The 15,706-nt window shown below is 46.7% G+C and overlaps 1 protein-coding gene across 2 annotated transcripts in view; it reads left to right on the top strand.

Moving 5' to 3' along the window:
• Window positions 1-15,706, top strand: part of Nin (ninein) — a 95,536-nt gene that overhangs the window by 13,132 nt on the left and 66,698 nt on the right. For both annotated transcript variants that reach the window (XM_059278970.1, XM_059278972.1), the window contains exon 3: window positions 11,515-11,684. In XM_059278970.1, coding sequence (XP_059134953.1) covers window positions 11,515-11,684 — 170 coding nt within the window. The remainder of the gene's footprint in view (window positions 1-11,514; window positions 11,685-15,706) is intronic.

Below are 15,706 nucleotides of genomic sequence, written 5' to 3'. Positions count from 1 at the left end.
GTGAGCATATGATTTGGGGGAAAGTTTCCTGAAAGAAGAAATGTGGCCAGCAAGAAAGAATTTTATGTGGTCCCACTGAACAGAAAACCCTCTCCCTGAGACATGACCACATGACAGTGTGATGCTGTCTGTGTGACCGACCCCCCCCCCCCCCCACACACACCCACACACTCTCAAGTGCATCTGTATTTCTAGCACCTGGAAGAATCCTTAGCATTAGTGAATATTAAGTAACTGTCATGAGAGAAGAATAAATGTTGTACCTCACTGTTTTTTTAAAAGAGTACCATATATTGTATGATATATAGTTATATATCTCAAAAAAGAAAAGTATTGTCAAATATGACCTAAAATGTTATTGATGATAAAATAGATTCTGATTTAAGTATGTTCAAATCTGGCACTGGTGTATGCATGTCTTAAAATCAAAGAAATATGGTAAGTATTTGAGGGAAATTCTGAAGTGTAGAAACTTGTGTTCACGTGTAGAGAAATATGACGTCATTTGATGGACATGGGCCAGGGATAAGGGCTGACTGGAACGGAGCATCAGGAAATTTGGAGGGTGCTGTAACTTCTGTCTTTTGTAATGAGAGTACACATGAGGAGGCTGCTCCTCGAGTTGTGCTGTGTTGGAGCCCAGCAATCGGCAGAGCTGCGGGGTGGCGGTGAGCTCGGGAACTGCCAGCGAGTCAAGCTGTCAGAGCTAGCTGTGGGTGGCGGCTTCATTACTGCTTGTGGGCTACACTACTGCGCAGACAGAGGCCGTCATCTGGACCAGTCTTTCAGGACCACACAGAGAAGGCGTTTTTTTATCGTTTCATCATGTGGTTACAGAACTGCTCCCAAACCAGTGTACTCCAACAATAAGAGCGCTAATGGACAGGATAGCATTTCAGCCAGTGTGTCAATGATGCTATTAACCCTTGTCCTAGCAGGGTACATACAGATCCAGAATGGAGCCAGTGCCTTGAGGGTTTCCTCTCCTCGGAAGCATGGGCCCACGACTCCCACACTCCCTGTTTTGTCTGTCACTGGCCCAGCCTCTGTCTTCCTGGTCCCTCCAGTTGCTCATGGCTCTCAAGGCATTCTTTGCACCAAAACATGCTCCCACCCACCCATGTGAAATCTGATTCTTTGACCCACTCAGACTGACTGGTTCATATGTGTAGAGACAGAAGGGTCGGGACTTAAGTGTAGTGTAGCAGACTATCTGAGTTCACCCCTACCTCCCCCTTTATGATCATTACCATCCCTTCAAAGATACGCTGCAGCATTTATAGCTGGAAAGAGCTCTGCCATTTTACAAAAAGCCAAATGGAGGCGTAATGGAGGGCAGAGCGTAAGTGAAGTCCTGTGAGTAAATGGCAGGAGAAGGCATTAATACTGTGTCACTACCTACACCGGTATGGATCCTAATTTTGAGTACTTTTTTAAAGATTTATTTATTTTTATTTTATGTTATGTGCGTGTGCTTGCATGTATGTGTGTGTACCTCATGTGTAACCAGTGCCGGAAGAAGTCAGAAAAGGGCATCCGATCCCCTGGAATTCGAGTTACAGGCCATTGTGAGTCACCATGTGGGAGCCGGCAACCCAACTCCAGTCCTCTGCAGGAGCAGCAAGTGCTCTTAACTGCTGAGTTATCTCTCCAGCCCCCAGTTTAAAGACTTAACCTCCAGGTGGATGAGCAGGCCCTCAGTGTGTGCGGCCGGTCTCAGAGTCTGCCAAGGGGTCCAAGGTAACAAGAGGGAGTGGACTGCAGCAATTTATGCCCGGCAGTCGGACGGAGTGTCTGTTACCTTGCATGCAGCATTGGGCTGTTCAGAACTTAATTCCTCCCTCACCACGTGGACCTACACTGTGGTGTGTTCATCACACCTTTCGACTCCTGATGGACTTTGAGAGAAAAGACAAAACCAGGAGGAGACTAAAAAGACAGGGCTATGGTGTGCAGGCTGAGAAACCAAGGGTCATGAAGTGGTAGCCGTAAGATTCCTATAAGACAAAGCATCCTGTGTCCGTATTAGACGGGTGTTCTAGAGGAACAGGGCAAAAGGAATGTGTCTATACATGTGCATACAGAAATACTGCTTATAAAATGGAGTTTCCTGGGTTGGCTTACATGATGGTGCCAGTACAACCCCACATTGGCTGTCTGCATACTAGAGGGGCAAGCACCAGGGAGCCAGCCCAGCGGTCCCCAGTTAGCACTGAAAACCCAGAAGTGCCCACCCCTGGAGACTCACTGGTAATGGGTACCCTTGAAAGGCCAAGCTTACTGGAGTCTGACATCTATGGAGGAGAGCAGCAACAGACTTAGACTCACTGGCTCACAGAGAAGGGACAGAGGGTGTCCCACACATGCTCAGCTCTTTCACCAGACTTCTTTTGAATCCTGGCCACTCTTGGAAGGAACGGCACAGCCCACATTGAGGGTGAGGTCCACTCCCCATCGCGCTCTCCCACGTCAGTCCTCTCTAGGAATGCTCCCACGGACACACAAGGGTGTTCCATCAGTCACAGACATTTCTGAGTCCACTCAGGTTGACAGCCCAGCCAACCGTTGTAGTACCCGACCAAGCGACGAGTCTCAAAATGTCTTCTTGATTTGATGCCGAGAACCTGGAGCTGAAAAGCACTGGCTCAGCCTCTTCAGTGTTGTGACCTCATACATCACACCTTTATGGTCATTGACCAGCTGGTATCTGAAAGTGGCTGGAACTCTTTCAGCTCTAAGGGTCACTTATATTGTCTCCCAATGCCTGAATGGCATTATTTCAATCTGTGGGGAAGGCCACAAACACTAGCTTTCTCTCTCTGTAAGTTTCTACTTAACATAAATTGACACCGTAGAGTTCTTCTGAAGGGCAGACACTCACTGTATTTCATGCTCTCTGTCTTCTAATAGAAGGTAGTTGCACATAAATAATACAAAGCAAAGCTCTAAGGGGATTTGAGAGGATACGGAATTAAGTCGTTATTTTTAACTTCGTAGTCTTGGGCTCTGCCCTTTATAACTTCTCTTGTGTGAGTTTTAGCATCTTTATAACTCTGACTTTTGTAATTCTAGGACTTTAAGAGTTTTTCCTGTCAAAAGCAGTAACAATAGAGACACTGAAATTTAGATAAGGAGTGGACCATGGACTGTACATGGTAGGGTGTCCTTTGTAGCGTCCAGCCTAATTAACAGTGACAGTGGTGGACTCCCTCATAGCTGCATGTGCTGTTTAATGTTTAAGTCATGTTTCTGGAATAAGAGAGGGGCAACAACTTATTAACTATTTATTCAGTTTGTAATGGCTTTGGATTGCTGGAGTTTTTTTTTGTAGTGGAAATGCTGGTCCAGCACTGTAATGCAGGCGTCAACATGCTGCTGGCTTCAGTCTCTAGAGATTTTGCCTTTCTTTGATGCATCTTCCTCTAGGTTTCTGTTGTGGAGTACATGTTAACATAACGCAAGAACCCCACTGAAAATGCCTTGCCTTTGTTGACGGGAGGGGGGGGAGCTAGTCTGGAAGAGCCAATTCACTAGGAAAACAGGATGAGGCATTGTTCTGGCAGGTGGTGATTTCTGTTCCAGAACTCTTAACTTCCGAGAGCCGTTCCATTTAATAGTAGTTTTTTTCCTTGTTTTTCAAAAAGCCATAAGTGCCACAAACATGCCCTTTTATTCACTTAGCAAGCACACAGTAGAGTGGGCTCCTTGGGCATTGGGCTAGATCCTGATTCCCAGTGACCAAAGACGTGTTTGCTACATACAGACATGCTGGGCCAATCTCTGGAGTCTAGCCGCAGACTTGGTAAATCGTCAGACATACAGCTCAAGAGGCTTGTCTGTGCCCCCTCTTTGCCTAAGACAGGAACATAGGCTCTCGTCTTCTGATGTCAGTGGCGTGCCGATTGTAAGAATCAGATGTTTTCTTCAAACCACCATTGCCGCCATCAAAATCAACCATAGAAGTGGGTGCTAGAGAGTTTGGATCTGGGCACGGTGGTGCACGCCTGTCATCTCAGAATGTGGGAAGCTGAGGTAGGAGGATCACGGGTTCAAGGTCAGCCTGGGCTATCTCAACAGTGAGATCCCTACTTAACAAAAAAGAAGGTGTTTGCAAGTTGTGAAACTGGAAACACTCGTGCCTACTGGTGGCCAGGGAAAAGGATAGAACCTTTGCTGTGAGCTGTAGTGATGTTCTTGGCTAACCAATGCATGCCTCTCTCAGATTTTATGACATAAATAATCGCGAATGTGCACAACAATGTGTAGAGAAGGAGACTCACTTTGAATAGTGTGTGTGTGTGTGTGTGTGTGTGTGTGTGTGTTCGAGTAAAAAAACGTTGGCAGCATGTCAGTAGGCAAATTGTGGCTTATGTGTATAATCAGGGACTAAGCAGTTATTAAAATGCCATAGAGGGTTGCTTATTGTTCAGATTATTTTACTAAGGATAAAAGACAACCTTTTAAAAATCCACGCGATGTCCGACAAATACTCATGCTACTTAAAGTTGGTAAATAGGATGCTGAGACTCTTGACGATGAAATAATGTACTTGTTACTGGTGTCTTTTACTTCAATTGTAGTGAGTGTGGAAGAGGCTTCCACACGAGACATGAAGTCTTAGAGAGTTGTGTATCGCTCTCACAACAGCCTGTCCATGAGGGGAAAAGCAGCTAAGAGGGAAGAGAAAATCAGGACACGATCAAGATCAGGGCGGCTCTGGTTTCTGAGATGAACTGTCTTTTTGTATATTTATCACTAATGTGACATGTTAGAGAAAAAAAAAACGAGGCTGAGGAAATGTGCTGTGATTTGGAGGTTGGGACATTCCTCCTGACTGCTCCTTCAGGTCCCCCACTGCTGGGCTGGGCACTTTTTCCTATGCCGATGGCTTTGGCTGCCAGCAGCTCCACAGCAGCCTGGGTAGAAGGGCTGCTAGACAGGACCATGACCTTGCTCCACAGACACTCATATTTTCCCTCCTTTAATAAGGAAATGAAACCTTCGTGAAGTTAAGGACTCTTAACCCCCAAGATCCTGGTGGGGTATCTTAACCGAGGTCCACTTGGTTCTAATGCCCATGTCCTTCCCATAAAGGATAGATGCCTCAGAAAGTGTCACAGTCTAGACAGATAGGGAATTCTTTGTTTTTTGTTGTTGTTTATTTGTTTTTGTTGTTGTTTTTTGTTTTTCAAGACAGGCTTTCTCTGTATAGTTTGGATGCCTGTCCTGGATCTTGCTCTGTTGACCAGGCTGCCCTTGAACTCACAGATATCCACCTGGCTCTGCCTCCCGAGTGCTGGGATTAAAGGCATGCACCACCACCGCCTGGCCCAGATAGGGAATTCTACCATACAAAGATGCTTTTAAGAAAATGTGACTGGTCATTGTTAAATTGGAAGCTGCAGTCAGTATGAGGTACACAGTAGCAAAGGAGAAAAGATACCATGAAAAGTTGTGCCAAGAAGTCCCTTGAAAGACATTCTTTGAGCTGAACCTTGAGCAACTGGGAAGATTCAGTCAGGGAGACGTGGCTGCTTTCTTCTGCAAAGTGTCCACAGATGCAGAGCCTGCTCATAGGTCATGCGGTCAGTCTTCGTAGCAAAGCCCGGGAAGGTGTGCAGTTGTTGTTGGTACAGATAATTTCCTGTCCGCTGGTCCTTGACTGCCCTAAGTCTGAGATAGACTGTAGAGCTAGCCCAGTCAGCTGGGGGCATCCCACACCACACTCCTCCACTGTCTTCAGCAAGCTTTCTCCTCAGAGCCTTCTAGATCCAGCAGAGCTGATTAGAACCTCCATCCTCCTGCAAGGAGCATCTCCCAGCTGGATAACGACTGAGGTGGACACTGCTCCTAGAGTTCTGTCACTGCCTCCAGGGAAGGCCTGAGCAAGACCAGTATAGTGAGACTCCAGGAGAGAGGAGTCGGGGGAGAATGAGGTACCAGTGTTCCGAGACCTGAAAGCCGCTAACGTGGAAAGGGCGTGTGGGATGGTCAGGCCGCCTAGCTGATGATGTCTTTTCTGGAAAGCAGAAGACATAATCACGAGGCTTCTGATGAGGTCTTTCCATGCTGCTCATCGTCTCCTGTCCTTTCTTCTCTTCCTCCTTTCTGAGCCACACCCCGCCCACCCTTCCCCGCCCACTGTCCTGACCCAGTCAACCCTCCTCCTCTTTTCCTTGGTCCCCTCTTCTCTTACCTCTTGCTCTCTTCCATCTAAGTCATTCGCTCCTCTTCCATCTCCATGTCCCTCTATGCTGCCATAGTCTTCCTCCACCTTCCTTCTCCACCTGACTCCCCCCCCCCCCCCCGTCTGTCTGTCTGTCTGTCTGTCTGTCTTTGCACTCTAGCTTGCTTAGCTTGGTTGCACTTGGAGTCTAGCCCTTTGCCTTGCTCGTATTTAGACTCAGTTGAGGTTCTACACCTCTCAAAGCCTTCTAACCCTGGGAGTGGTGTGATGCAGGTCAGACCGTGCAGTAAGGGGCTGCACAGCTGGACACATATGTCCTCATGGGCTGCACAGCTGGACCACATGTCCTCATGGGCTGCACAGCTTTTCCCAAGAAAGCTTACTGGGGCTGTTTGTCGTAAGATTCACACGCAGTTCATCTGTTATCCTTTCTTATTTTCAAGCTGAGTTCAAGAATCCTGGGAGCCGAACAAAAATGCATTTGAAGGGCCTCCACTAGCACCCCACCCTTCCCTCTGGAGTCTTAGAAAGGGGAGTGTGGAGACTGATTCTAAAATCCTGTACCTGCATCCAGAGAAGGCTGGGAAAAGGCCCACTGAGCGGATGCACCTGATAGAGAAACTCCCTGAGAGAGGCATCGTTAGGGACCGAGGTGCCAGTGTTCCTAGTGTCTCTAGGCGATGCTGTCCTTGGCTCACTGAAGGGTCAGGAAGGGAGACAGGAAGTAAGGGTCTTCAGGAGCCATTCCAGAAGAAGAACCTTGGACCTATAATGGCCGGGCTTTCTTCTTCATCCTTGGAAATAGTCTAAGGCTATTCAGAAAAGTTTGATTTAAAACATAATTTAAAAATAAAGTTCATCATATCCCTCAGCGGTCATGAGATAATCATTAGATGGATGTCCAGTAAATATGAGGTGGAGGACTCTGCCTCACTCGAGGGCATCTCTGAAACTGTTTAAGTTTTCCATTGTACTTGAGTGTCATTTGGGTCCTGAGCTTGTGTCTGTGCAGAGAGCTTTGCATGATGAAGTCTCCATTAGGCTTCTGGGTAGCCATCCAAGCTCCCTGCAGGGGTTCAGTGCTCTTGGCTGTTGACCAGTCATGCAGTGGGTTTGGGATGGGTGTTCCAGCCGCACACAGGAGGTAGCAGTCCAGTTTTAGAAGAGCGAGAGAGTGAGCCAGACACAGGGCTGCTCCTTATGCTGCTGGGCGGTGCTGAGGAGTCCGGCTTGTTCTCTTCCTGCGCCTGGTGCATCCACTGGGGTACCATGGTCTGCGGCACTGTACTTCAGTTTTAGTTTTACTGCGAGTACTGGGCCTTCAGGTCACATGTCATCCATGCACCTGTCACATCTCTGAAGCGTCTCTTCTTGGGACAGAGGAGCTATAGAATAAAGACAAAGCCTATGTGCTTTGTTGGCCTGCTAAGAGGGAAAGAAACGAGCGGTTTATTTTTTTCTTTACATTTTGAATTCCCTGCTTAACATCCTTTTTTTTTTTTTTTTTTTTTTTTTGGTTTTTCGAGACAGGGTTTCTCTGTGTAGTTTTGGTACCTGTCCTGGAACTCGCTTTGTAGCCCAGGCTGGCCTCAAACTCGCAGAGATCCGCCTGCCTCTGCCTCCCAAGTGCTGGGATTAAAGGCGTGCGCCACCACCGCCCGGCTCCACCTGGTTTTTTGAGATAGGGTCTCTCACTGAACCTGGCGCAGTTCCTTCAGCGGGGCATAGCTCAGAAAAGCTAGGCTGGCTGGCGCAAAGCTGCAGGACCCTCTACAGGACCCTTTGCTGCCACCCTACCTAGAGCTGGGGTCGTAGGTCTGGCTTTGGTGTGGGTGCTGACGATCCAAGCCCGGGTCCTCACCCTTGTGCAGCTGGCACTTGCCATGAGCCATTTCCCCCAATTTTATCCCCCTCCCCCATTTTATTTTTACGCTTGATGCCAAATAGTAGAAATGGGAAAGAAGATCGAGTGACTTGTGAGTATCCTTTGAAGGAGCCAATCTCCAGAGACAGGCTATTCCTTCATGCCTTCTTTCACATCTCTCCTTGGTGCTCTGGCCTATGCTGAGGGAAGCCCTGAGGTGTAAACAGTTTTGTTTCTCCATAAACCAAAGGACCCCATGTTATCTGGCGTCAGTAAAATTGTTCCAGAATAAAACCCTGGGAAACTGTCACTTGTGCGTATACTCCCCAAGTAAATCAACTTCTCCCCAGGTTGGCAATTTCTTCCATTAGATGTGCTAAGGGCAGACACTGCATTTTTCAACTTGAGTGTCTGAGGTTATCTTAAAGTCCCACAGTGACCGCCTGTTTGGATGCTACTGTTAACTCGGAAGCCCAGTTGGCATCACTGCAGAGAATCAGAATTCTCAAATTCTCACCACAGCCAAGGCTGTCAACCATGAACCTTCAACCAGGTTCTCCCTGGACCTTCTTACTCACAGGGTCTCTCCTCCCCTCATAGACACTCAATGATGCTGATGTGCTCAGTAGAACAGGGATGTGTGAGCACATGATTCTAAGGGGTAACAATTTCTAACTGCTGTGATGGGCCTAATTTTTATTGGTCACATGGATAGTTTAGGAAACTCTGACAAGGAATTCTTAGTAATCCACCTTTCTTATGTACATGCTAACATCTTCATTCTAGTAAGATTTTAGGGACTGGAAACATACACACACATGGGCTGATTATATATGTATACACGGACACATATAGAGAGTCTATGAAGATACTAACTTAAACTTTGCTTGCACTTGGTTATTATAATAAAATATAATTTAAGAGGTTTTAAAGTTCTTGAAATTAAGTAAATACCCCCCCCCCCCCATCAACGGCATTTCCCAGCAGTTCACAATTGGTCACCTTTTTGTTTAGGAGGAGAACTGCTTAGGTTCCAGCAACGCTCTCTACCATCACAGATGGGAGAATTAATAGTATGTAGTCAGGGGGTCACTTCGCCCACAGGTGAGCTTAGGAACGCCATCCCCAGTGGAGTCTGCAGAGACTGCTGCTTCCCCTTTCCATTTTTAATTTTAGGAGCAGTTCAGCACACAGTAAGAACTCCTTTGCCTGTTCTAGCCCCAGCTACACCTCATTCTCATACTTGGAAAGTCCTGGGTTATGTTTTGCTTTTCATCCTTTCTAAGCCCTCATAGTCTCTAATGGTGTATCCTGTTGTCTGCCGCTAAAATTTAAGAACATCTAATAAATTAAGGATGCTTCTGCATTGCTTCCTGTCTGACCAGCACCCGTGGGTGTCAGCTGCCAACAAGTAGCTCGAGTGTCTGAGCCGCTCCTGAATAAGCACGGGCTGACACACTCACTTCTGATGAAAGGTACCTTCAAGTATGCATGCCGTTTTCAGTACGAATTTTGCGTGCTTGAACACTTCCTGTAAGAGAATTGCTCCATCTAATAAATGACTTGGCTGGGACTTATAAAGAGCTGTATATTAATATCGCTGGAAATTGTCTAGCTTTCATAAATACTTCACTCTTAGCTTTCCTGAGCATTTCAGAATGCTCCTGGCTGCATCTGTGAGCATCACAGAATCTGAGTTTTTGCTCAAGGAAGGGCACGGGGAAGGTAGACAGGTAAACAGCATCATCTGCCTTCCCAGGGATGCTGAAGTAAGAGTCCACCAACCCAACCATGCTCCCACTGAGAGTAAAAGAAAGGTTTTATTCCTTCAGCTCATATCTATCCAATCACCCATGCTTGCCCTGATGATCTATGTACACACCTCATTTAAACCACTTCTGTCTGAGCTCTGGAATGTGCTTAGACTGCCGTGTTCAAACAGGACCCAGAGGGTGTCCTCCAGAGGGTCAGTGCGTCTGTAGGAACAGACAGGCAACAGAGAGCAAATCACGGCCAGTCTTTTGTATTTTAATAGAATATTTTATTCCCTCCTACTTTGCTAAGTGCTTACCACTCTTGAGGATGGCATTTGAGCAGAGTGAAGTATTTATCTTTATTGCTTTAAAGCCTTCAGAATAGAGCATGAGGGGCCTGCTGGTGGAGTGAGTGAGGGGCCTGCTGGTGGAGGTGGCTGTGGAGGAGGACATGGCTGTGGTAGCAGTAGAGGTGGGGGTTGTAGACATGATGCTTGGCGGGTGGGTTGGCAGTGGTGAAGGTGTTAATTGTTGAACTTAAGAAGTGTAACTCCGGAACACCAGCGTTCTTCAGGGTCGGAGATGACTCTACCCTGGGCACACCCCTTTTTATTTATACGTCACTGATATTGAAAACAAAGGAGGCAGGACGCCATTTTTCTTTTCTTTTTGTGTGTGCGTTCGTTGTTTGTTTCGAGACAGGATTTCTTTCTGTAAGAGCCCCAGCTGTCCTGGAACTCACTCTGTAGACCAGGCTGGACTTGAACTCACAGAGATCCACCTGCCTCTGCCTCCCGAGTGCTGGGATTAAAGGCATGCACCATCACCACCCGGCTATACCATTTTTCTTAATGCGGCTTTCCACTTACTATTTTATTCCACAGCTTTTAATTTTATAATTTTATAATGAAATCTTGATGCCAGGTTTCACAGAAGTGAGGAGATGTCAGTAATTGGTTAGAATTCTCATTGTCAGTTCCATTTTTGTGTTTTTCTGCTCATCTGGTAGATCAGAACGTAGAACAGTTAACAAAGGGGTCCCTGAGGTAAGGGGGGAGGGACTCATACTGATTGGTGTGGACACTAACTGTTCAGAACCGCACACGGTCCAGGACTTACCACCAGCTGTCTCTTGGTTAGATATTTTTTTCTCTTCCTCTACTTCTTTTGCCTTCCCACACTTAAAGCCGCCAATAAACAGAAAACCAAATGTCATCAACTCCTGTACCCCCTTTTTGGATAAGGAGTTCCCTGTAGCCCCAGCTGACCCTGAACTCACCGTGTGTGACTGAGAATGACTGAGCTTCGGGACTTCCGGCCTCTACTTCCCGAGTGCAGTGTTACTGGCATACGATCATATCCAGTTCACAGGGTGCTGGGGATCAAATCCCGGACCTTGTGATTTCTAGGCGGGCGCTCTACCAATCGAGCTACATCCCCAGCCCACCTGATCTTAGTCTGCGCTTTTGAACCAATTTCCTTTCTACCATCATTGCTTCTGAAACCTGCAGATACATAGGTGCAGGTACTCCAGACGATCAGAAGTAGAAACTGCTCTGCATCCAAGCCCAGGACTCACAAGTACCCGCGGCCACCACAGCCGGCCCACAGGTTTATTCGGGTGCTCATACAAGAGGCTGTGTCCCACGAGTGTCATCTTGGGGCTGCTTCTCATGTAATGCGGCCTTAACCCTTGTCTCCCTGTCCAGACTGCTCACTAGAGGCTCAGCCCAAATATGTCAGAGGTGGGAAGCGGTACGGACGACGGTCTCTACCCGAGTTTCAAGAGTCCGTGGAAGAGTTCGCAGAGGTGACGGTGCTCGAGCCACTGGATGAAGAAGCAAAGCCGTCACACATCCCAGCTGGCGACTGCAGCGAGGTAAGGACCTTCGTCGCAGTCACAGGACTCAGGCACAGTCGTCGAGCGGGGATGTGAGCGCTCTGTAGCCCGAGACGGAAGTTAGGGTTCACCGTGCGGTCGGCTCTGCTCGGATATGGCGCCGAGCTGATCTTTCCTCTTGTGCCTCTCCAACATAGAAGCTAATCTTCCAGTTTGAGTGTTTTCACTCGCTCTCAGTCTTTGGAAAGTTGATATGTCTGTGCCTTGTTAATTTCAGTTTTTTTATATTGTCTGTTATTCTGGCTTTCCTTGCAATTGTATCTTTCCCCCACTTTGTGCCCCCCCTCCCTTTTTTTTCCCAGTGATTTAAAAAGTTAACCAGGGGCTGGGGAGATAGCACGGCGGGTAAGAACACTTGCTGCATAAGCTTGAGGACCTGAGTTCAAATCCCCAGAACCCATGTAAAAAGCTGGGTGTGATCACACACACGCCACTGACTTGGGAGTGGGGTAGAGGCAGGAAGCCCATGGTGGAGGTGGTAGGAGGATAGGAAGGAAGTTGAAGAAAGAAGACAATAAGATTGTAGTGGTCAGCCTCGTGCCAAGTTGAGACAATGACCCTGTCTCGAGGGAGTAAGATAGAAAATGCTAAGACAGGACACCCAACATCCCCTTCTGACTTCACCAGAGGCACGGGTACAAACATCCATGCACACACATGTACGCATATACCACCCATACATACACCTCACATACATACATGTACATAAATTAAAAAATATATATCTCTAACTAAAATTTTCACTGTTTTCACCCTCAAACAATGAAGCAGTTTCCATGATAGAAGAATGGGGGTCATATTGTTGCAACTTTTTTTCAATTTTTTAAAAAAGATTTATTTATTTTATGTGTATGAATATTTTGCCCGCTTTTATGTATGTGCACCTTGTGCATGCCTGTTGCCTGGAGAGGTCAGAAGAAGGCATCAAATACTCCAGAACTGGATCTACAGATGGTTGTGAGCTGTCGTGTGGGTGCTGGGACTTGAACCTGGGTCCTCTACAAGAGCAGCCAGTCCTCTTAATTGCAGGGCCATCTCTCTAGCCCCATGCTTTGATGTTTTAAAAGAGCCTGCATCTTATCTTTTGGGATGTGATAGACGAGCTCATGTACTTGGTTCTTGCTTCAAAGCACGGGCTAGGGCCGGGACTTGGCATGTGCCGGCGTTTCCCCCTTCCCTGGGCCTGTCACACCCAGGTGCACCTCGGCTCACACGCTGGCTCCCCTGTCTCCTCAGTGCCCTTCTTTTCATTCTGCACACCTCTGTAATCTGCCAGTGAGGGAGAAGTAGCAACATTTTCTTTAGTCTTTCTTTATGGCTCATTTGCCAGCATCCCATTTATAGAACATGATCAAGAATGCCTTGCTGAGCAAGCTTTAAATATTTCTTGCAAATCTCAGCTCAGATTGGAGCTGTAAATATTCCAGACACAAATGTGAGCTGGAAAAGAGACAAAGCACCTCCACTTTCTGGAAGGTTCTGCAGACTGCAGGCTGACTGGGCGTGTGTGTGCATGTGTCTGTGTATTCATGGGTTTTTAGCATCCATGTTACTAAAATCTATAGGAGACGTGCTCCCAAGGATGTCCTCAGCAATCAAACGTCTGTCCTCAAAATCCTAAAATACCGACAAGCCTAAAGGTGACTAGGACAAGCCCAGGTATGGGGAAGAAACGAAGCAGGCAATAAACACTGACAAGTACAAGGGGGCATATACAGTCTGCCAAACACCTTTGCCCCCCAATAAATAAATAAATAAATGATAGATAAATAAATGAATAAATAAATCAAAGGATGCCTATCCGCATCCTAGGAATGAAGATTTAGTGGCAGAAACGTAAGGAAAAAGAAAAGAAAAACAGCCAGAGGAGAGACAAGAAGCTTACAGAAATGGGGAAAGAGCAGTGTGGGTGGCGTGTGGCCACTAACAGTGTAGGGAAGGAGAGCCTGGCTTAGGACCTGCTGGTGCCCCAGGCAGGTCAGCCTAGGGCAGACTCGTGGGCCATCTCAAACACTCAGTTCAGTAGTCCCTTCCTTTTTCAGTCCCTTGGAAACATTCAGACAGGGACCTTTGCTTAGGAGAACACACATGCTCACGTGCACAAGCATTTTGCATAGACAGTTTTAAGAGGACGAGAACCTGCACACGTTGTGCATTGGATATTCATAACACCGTGTTTTCCTTGCTGTTGGAGAGGGTATCCTCTTACTATGTAAAATCTGTTTCATTGTGAGTCTGGGCGATATGAAATTTAATTGAGATAAACATCTTGAAAAAAGAGTCCCGACACCTTAGGAAGTAAGCTTAATTATTTGGAGACCCTTTTTAAGTCTAATATCTTATCTTTTGAACTGGTGTCAAGATATTATTACATGGTGCTAAGAAACCCAATGATTATTTTTCACACAATAGTTTCCACTTACTCTCCAGGGATACCCAGAAAGCCTCTGAGCAGCTCAGCTGTTTCTGGCCGTTTATTTCTTGCATCTTTATTAGCTCAGTTACCAACTCATTGGGTAACTTACTCTACTGGGGTGGCTGTTTTAAAAAGTGAGCTTTCGGTTTCATGTGTAAGTAAACACGAGTTGAAGCCTGAGGCGGGAGAAACCTTGCCGTTTGCAGAGGATGTCATGGAGAGATCACCTCACCCCGGTGTGCTACAGCTTCCTGCAAATCCTCTGGAAGCCTCAGTTAGGGCCTTTAAGGCTACGGTCAGAATATGCCCTGTTCACCACCCTCTAAAAGAGCTGCAGGCAGAGGCCTGGAAAGAGACCTGTCTCTGATCTCTGCTCCCAGCAGAGACTCTGCCCGCTGTCACAGTCTGCTATATCCCACACCAAAGCATCTACAGGGGTACCGGATGACACTGTCTTGCCTTGCCTGTTGAAATTTTGCCACAACTGCTGCTTGCCTAAAAAATAATCTGAGTTGGCCCTGCCATTTTTTTTTCCTCCCATTACTGTAGATCAAACCCCAAAGCCTTGGTCATGCTAAGCAAGTGATCTTCCACTCAGCCCCCAATCCTGTCTTTTTTTTTTTTTTCAAATGAATTTATCTCTTCAAGGTTTGGATATTCCTATTGGGGTTCAAAGGGCAAACCCCAGCTTTGTGCAGCTGAGACCTGTAGCAGGCTTTCTTTTGGTCCACCAAACAGCTCCCAAATCATGACATGGAAACTTATTGTTAGTTATGAATGCTCGGCCTTAGCTTAGGCTCATTTCTTGCTAGCTCTTATAACTTAAATTAACCTGTTTCTCTTCATCTACATTTTGCCTTGGGGCTTTTTGTCTTTCTTTCCTTCTGTATGTCCTATTCTGAGTCTCACTGATTGATGCCTGTCTGGCTGCCTGGCCCCTGGACATCTCCCTCTCTTTCTCCCTCATTCTCTCCTCTTGTTCTCAAGCCTAGAGTCCTCTTCCTACTTATTCTCTCTGCCAGCCAGCTCTTCCTATTCTTCTACTGTCTACCTATTGGCCATTCAGCTTTTTATTAGACCAATCAGGTGCCTTAGGCAGGCAAGGTGAAACAGCAACACATCTTTACATAGTTAAACAAATGTAACAACATCAACAAATGTAACACACCTTCCCATAGTTAAAGTAAAATTCCACAACATAAACAAATGGTAATGCATCTTCACATCATTAAACAAATGCAGCGTAAAGAAATTTAACACATCTTTACATAGTTAAAGTAACATTCCACAACAGCGACCCTGGCTGAGGTCTTCACTGGGGCAGACAGCCCTGTGGTATAATTTTATGAGCATGCCACTCTCCTGTCCACATAGTGTCCCCTGTTTGCTGGTCGTCTCTGCTTTAGCCTCAGCAGTTGAAAGCTACCTGTCGAAGAGGCTTGTTCTAGAATCATTGTCCTTTCTGCAGAAGCAGCTCATGACTCCAAAGGGCTGAAGAGGTGAAGGTATTTCTTGTTTGGGGAGTCCCTCAGCCAGGGAGTGTGAGGAGGAAAGTCTCCCTGATTGATGAGGGAGTCCGAATCTG

The sequence above is a fragment of the Peromyscus eremicus genome, chromosome 14 (assembly GCF_949786415.1).
Source record: "Peromyscus eremicus chromosome 14, PerEre_H2_v1, whole genome shotgun sequence".
NCBI classification, from domain to species: Eukaryota; Metazoa; Chordata; class Mammalia; order Rodentia; family Cricetidae; genus Peromyscus; species Peromyscus eremicus.
This window is presented reverse-complemented; position numbering and strand designations above follow the sequence as displayed.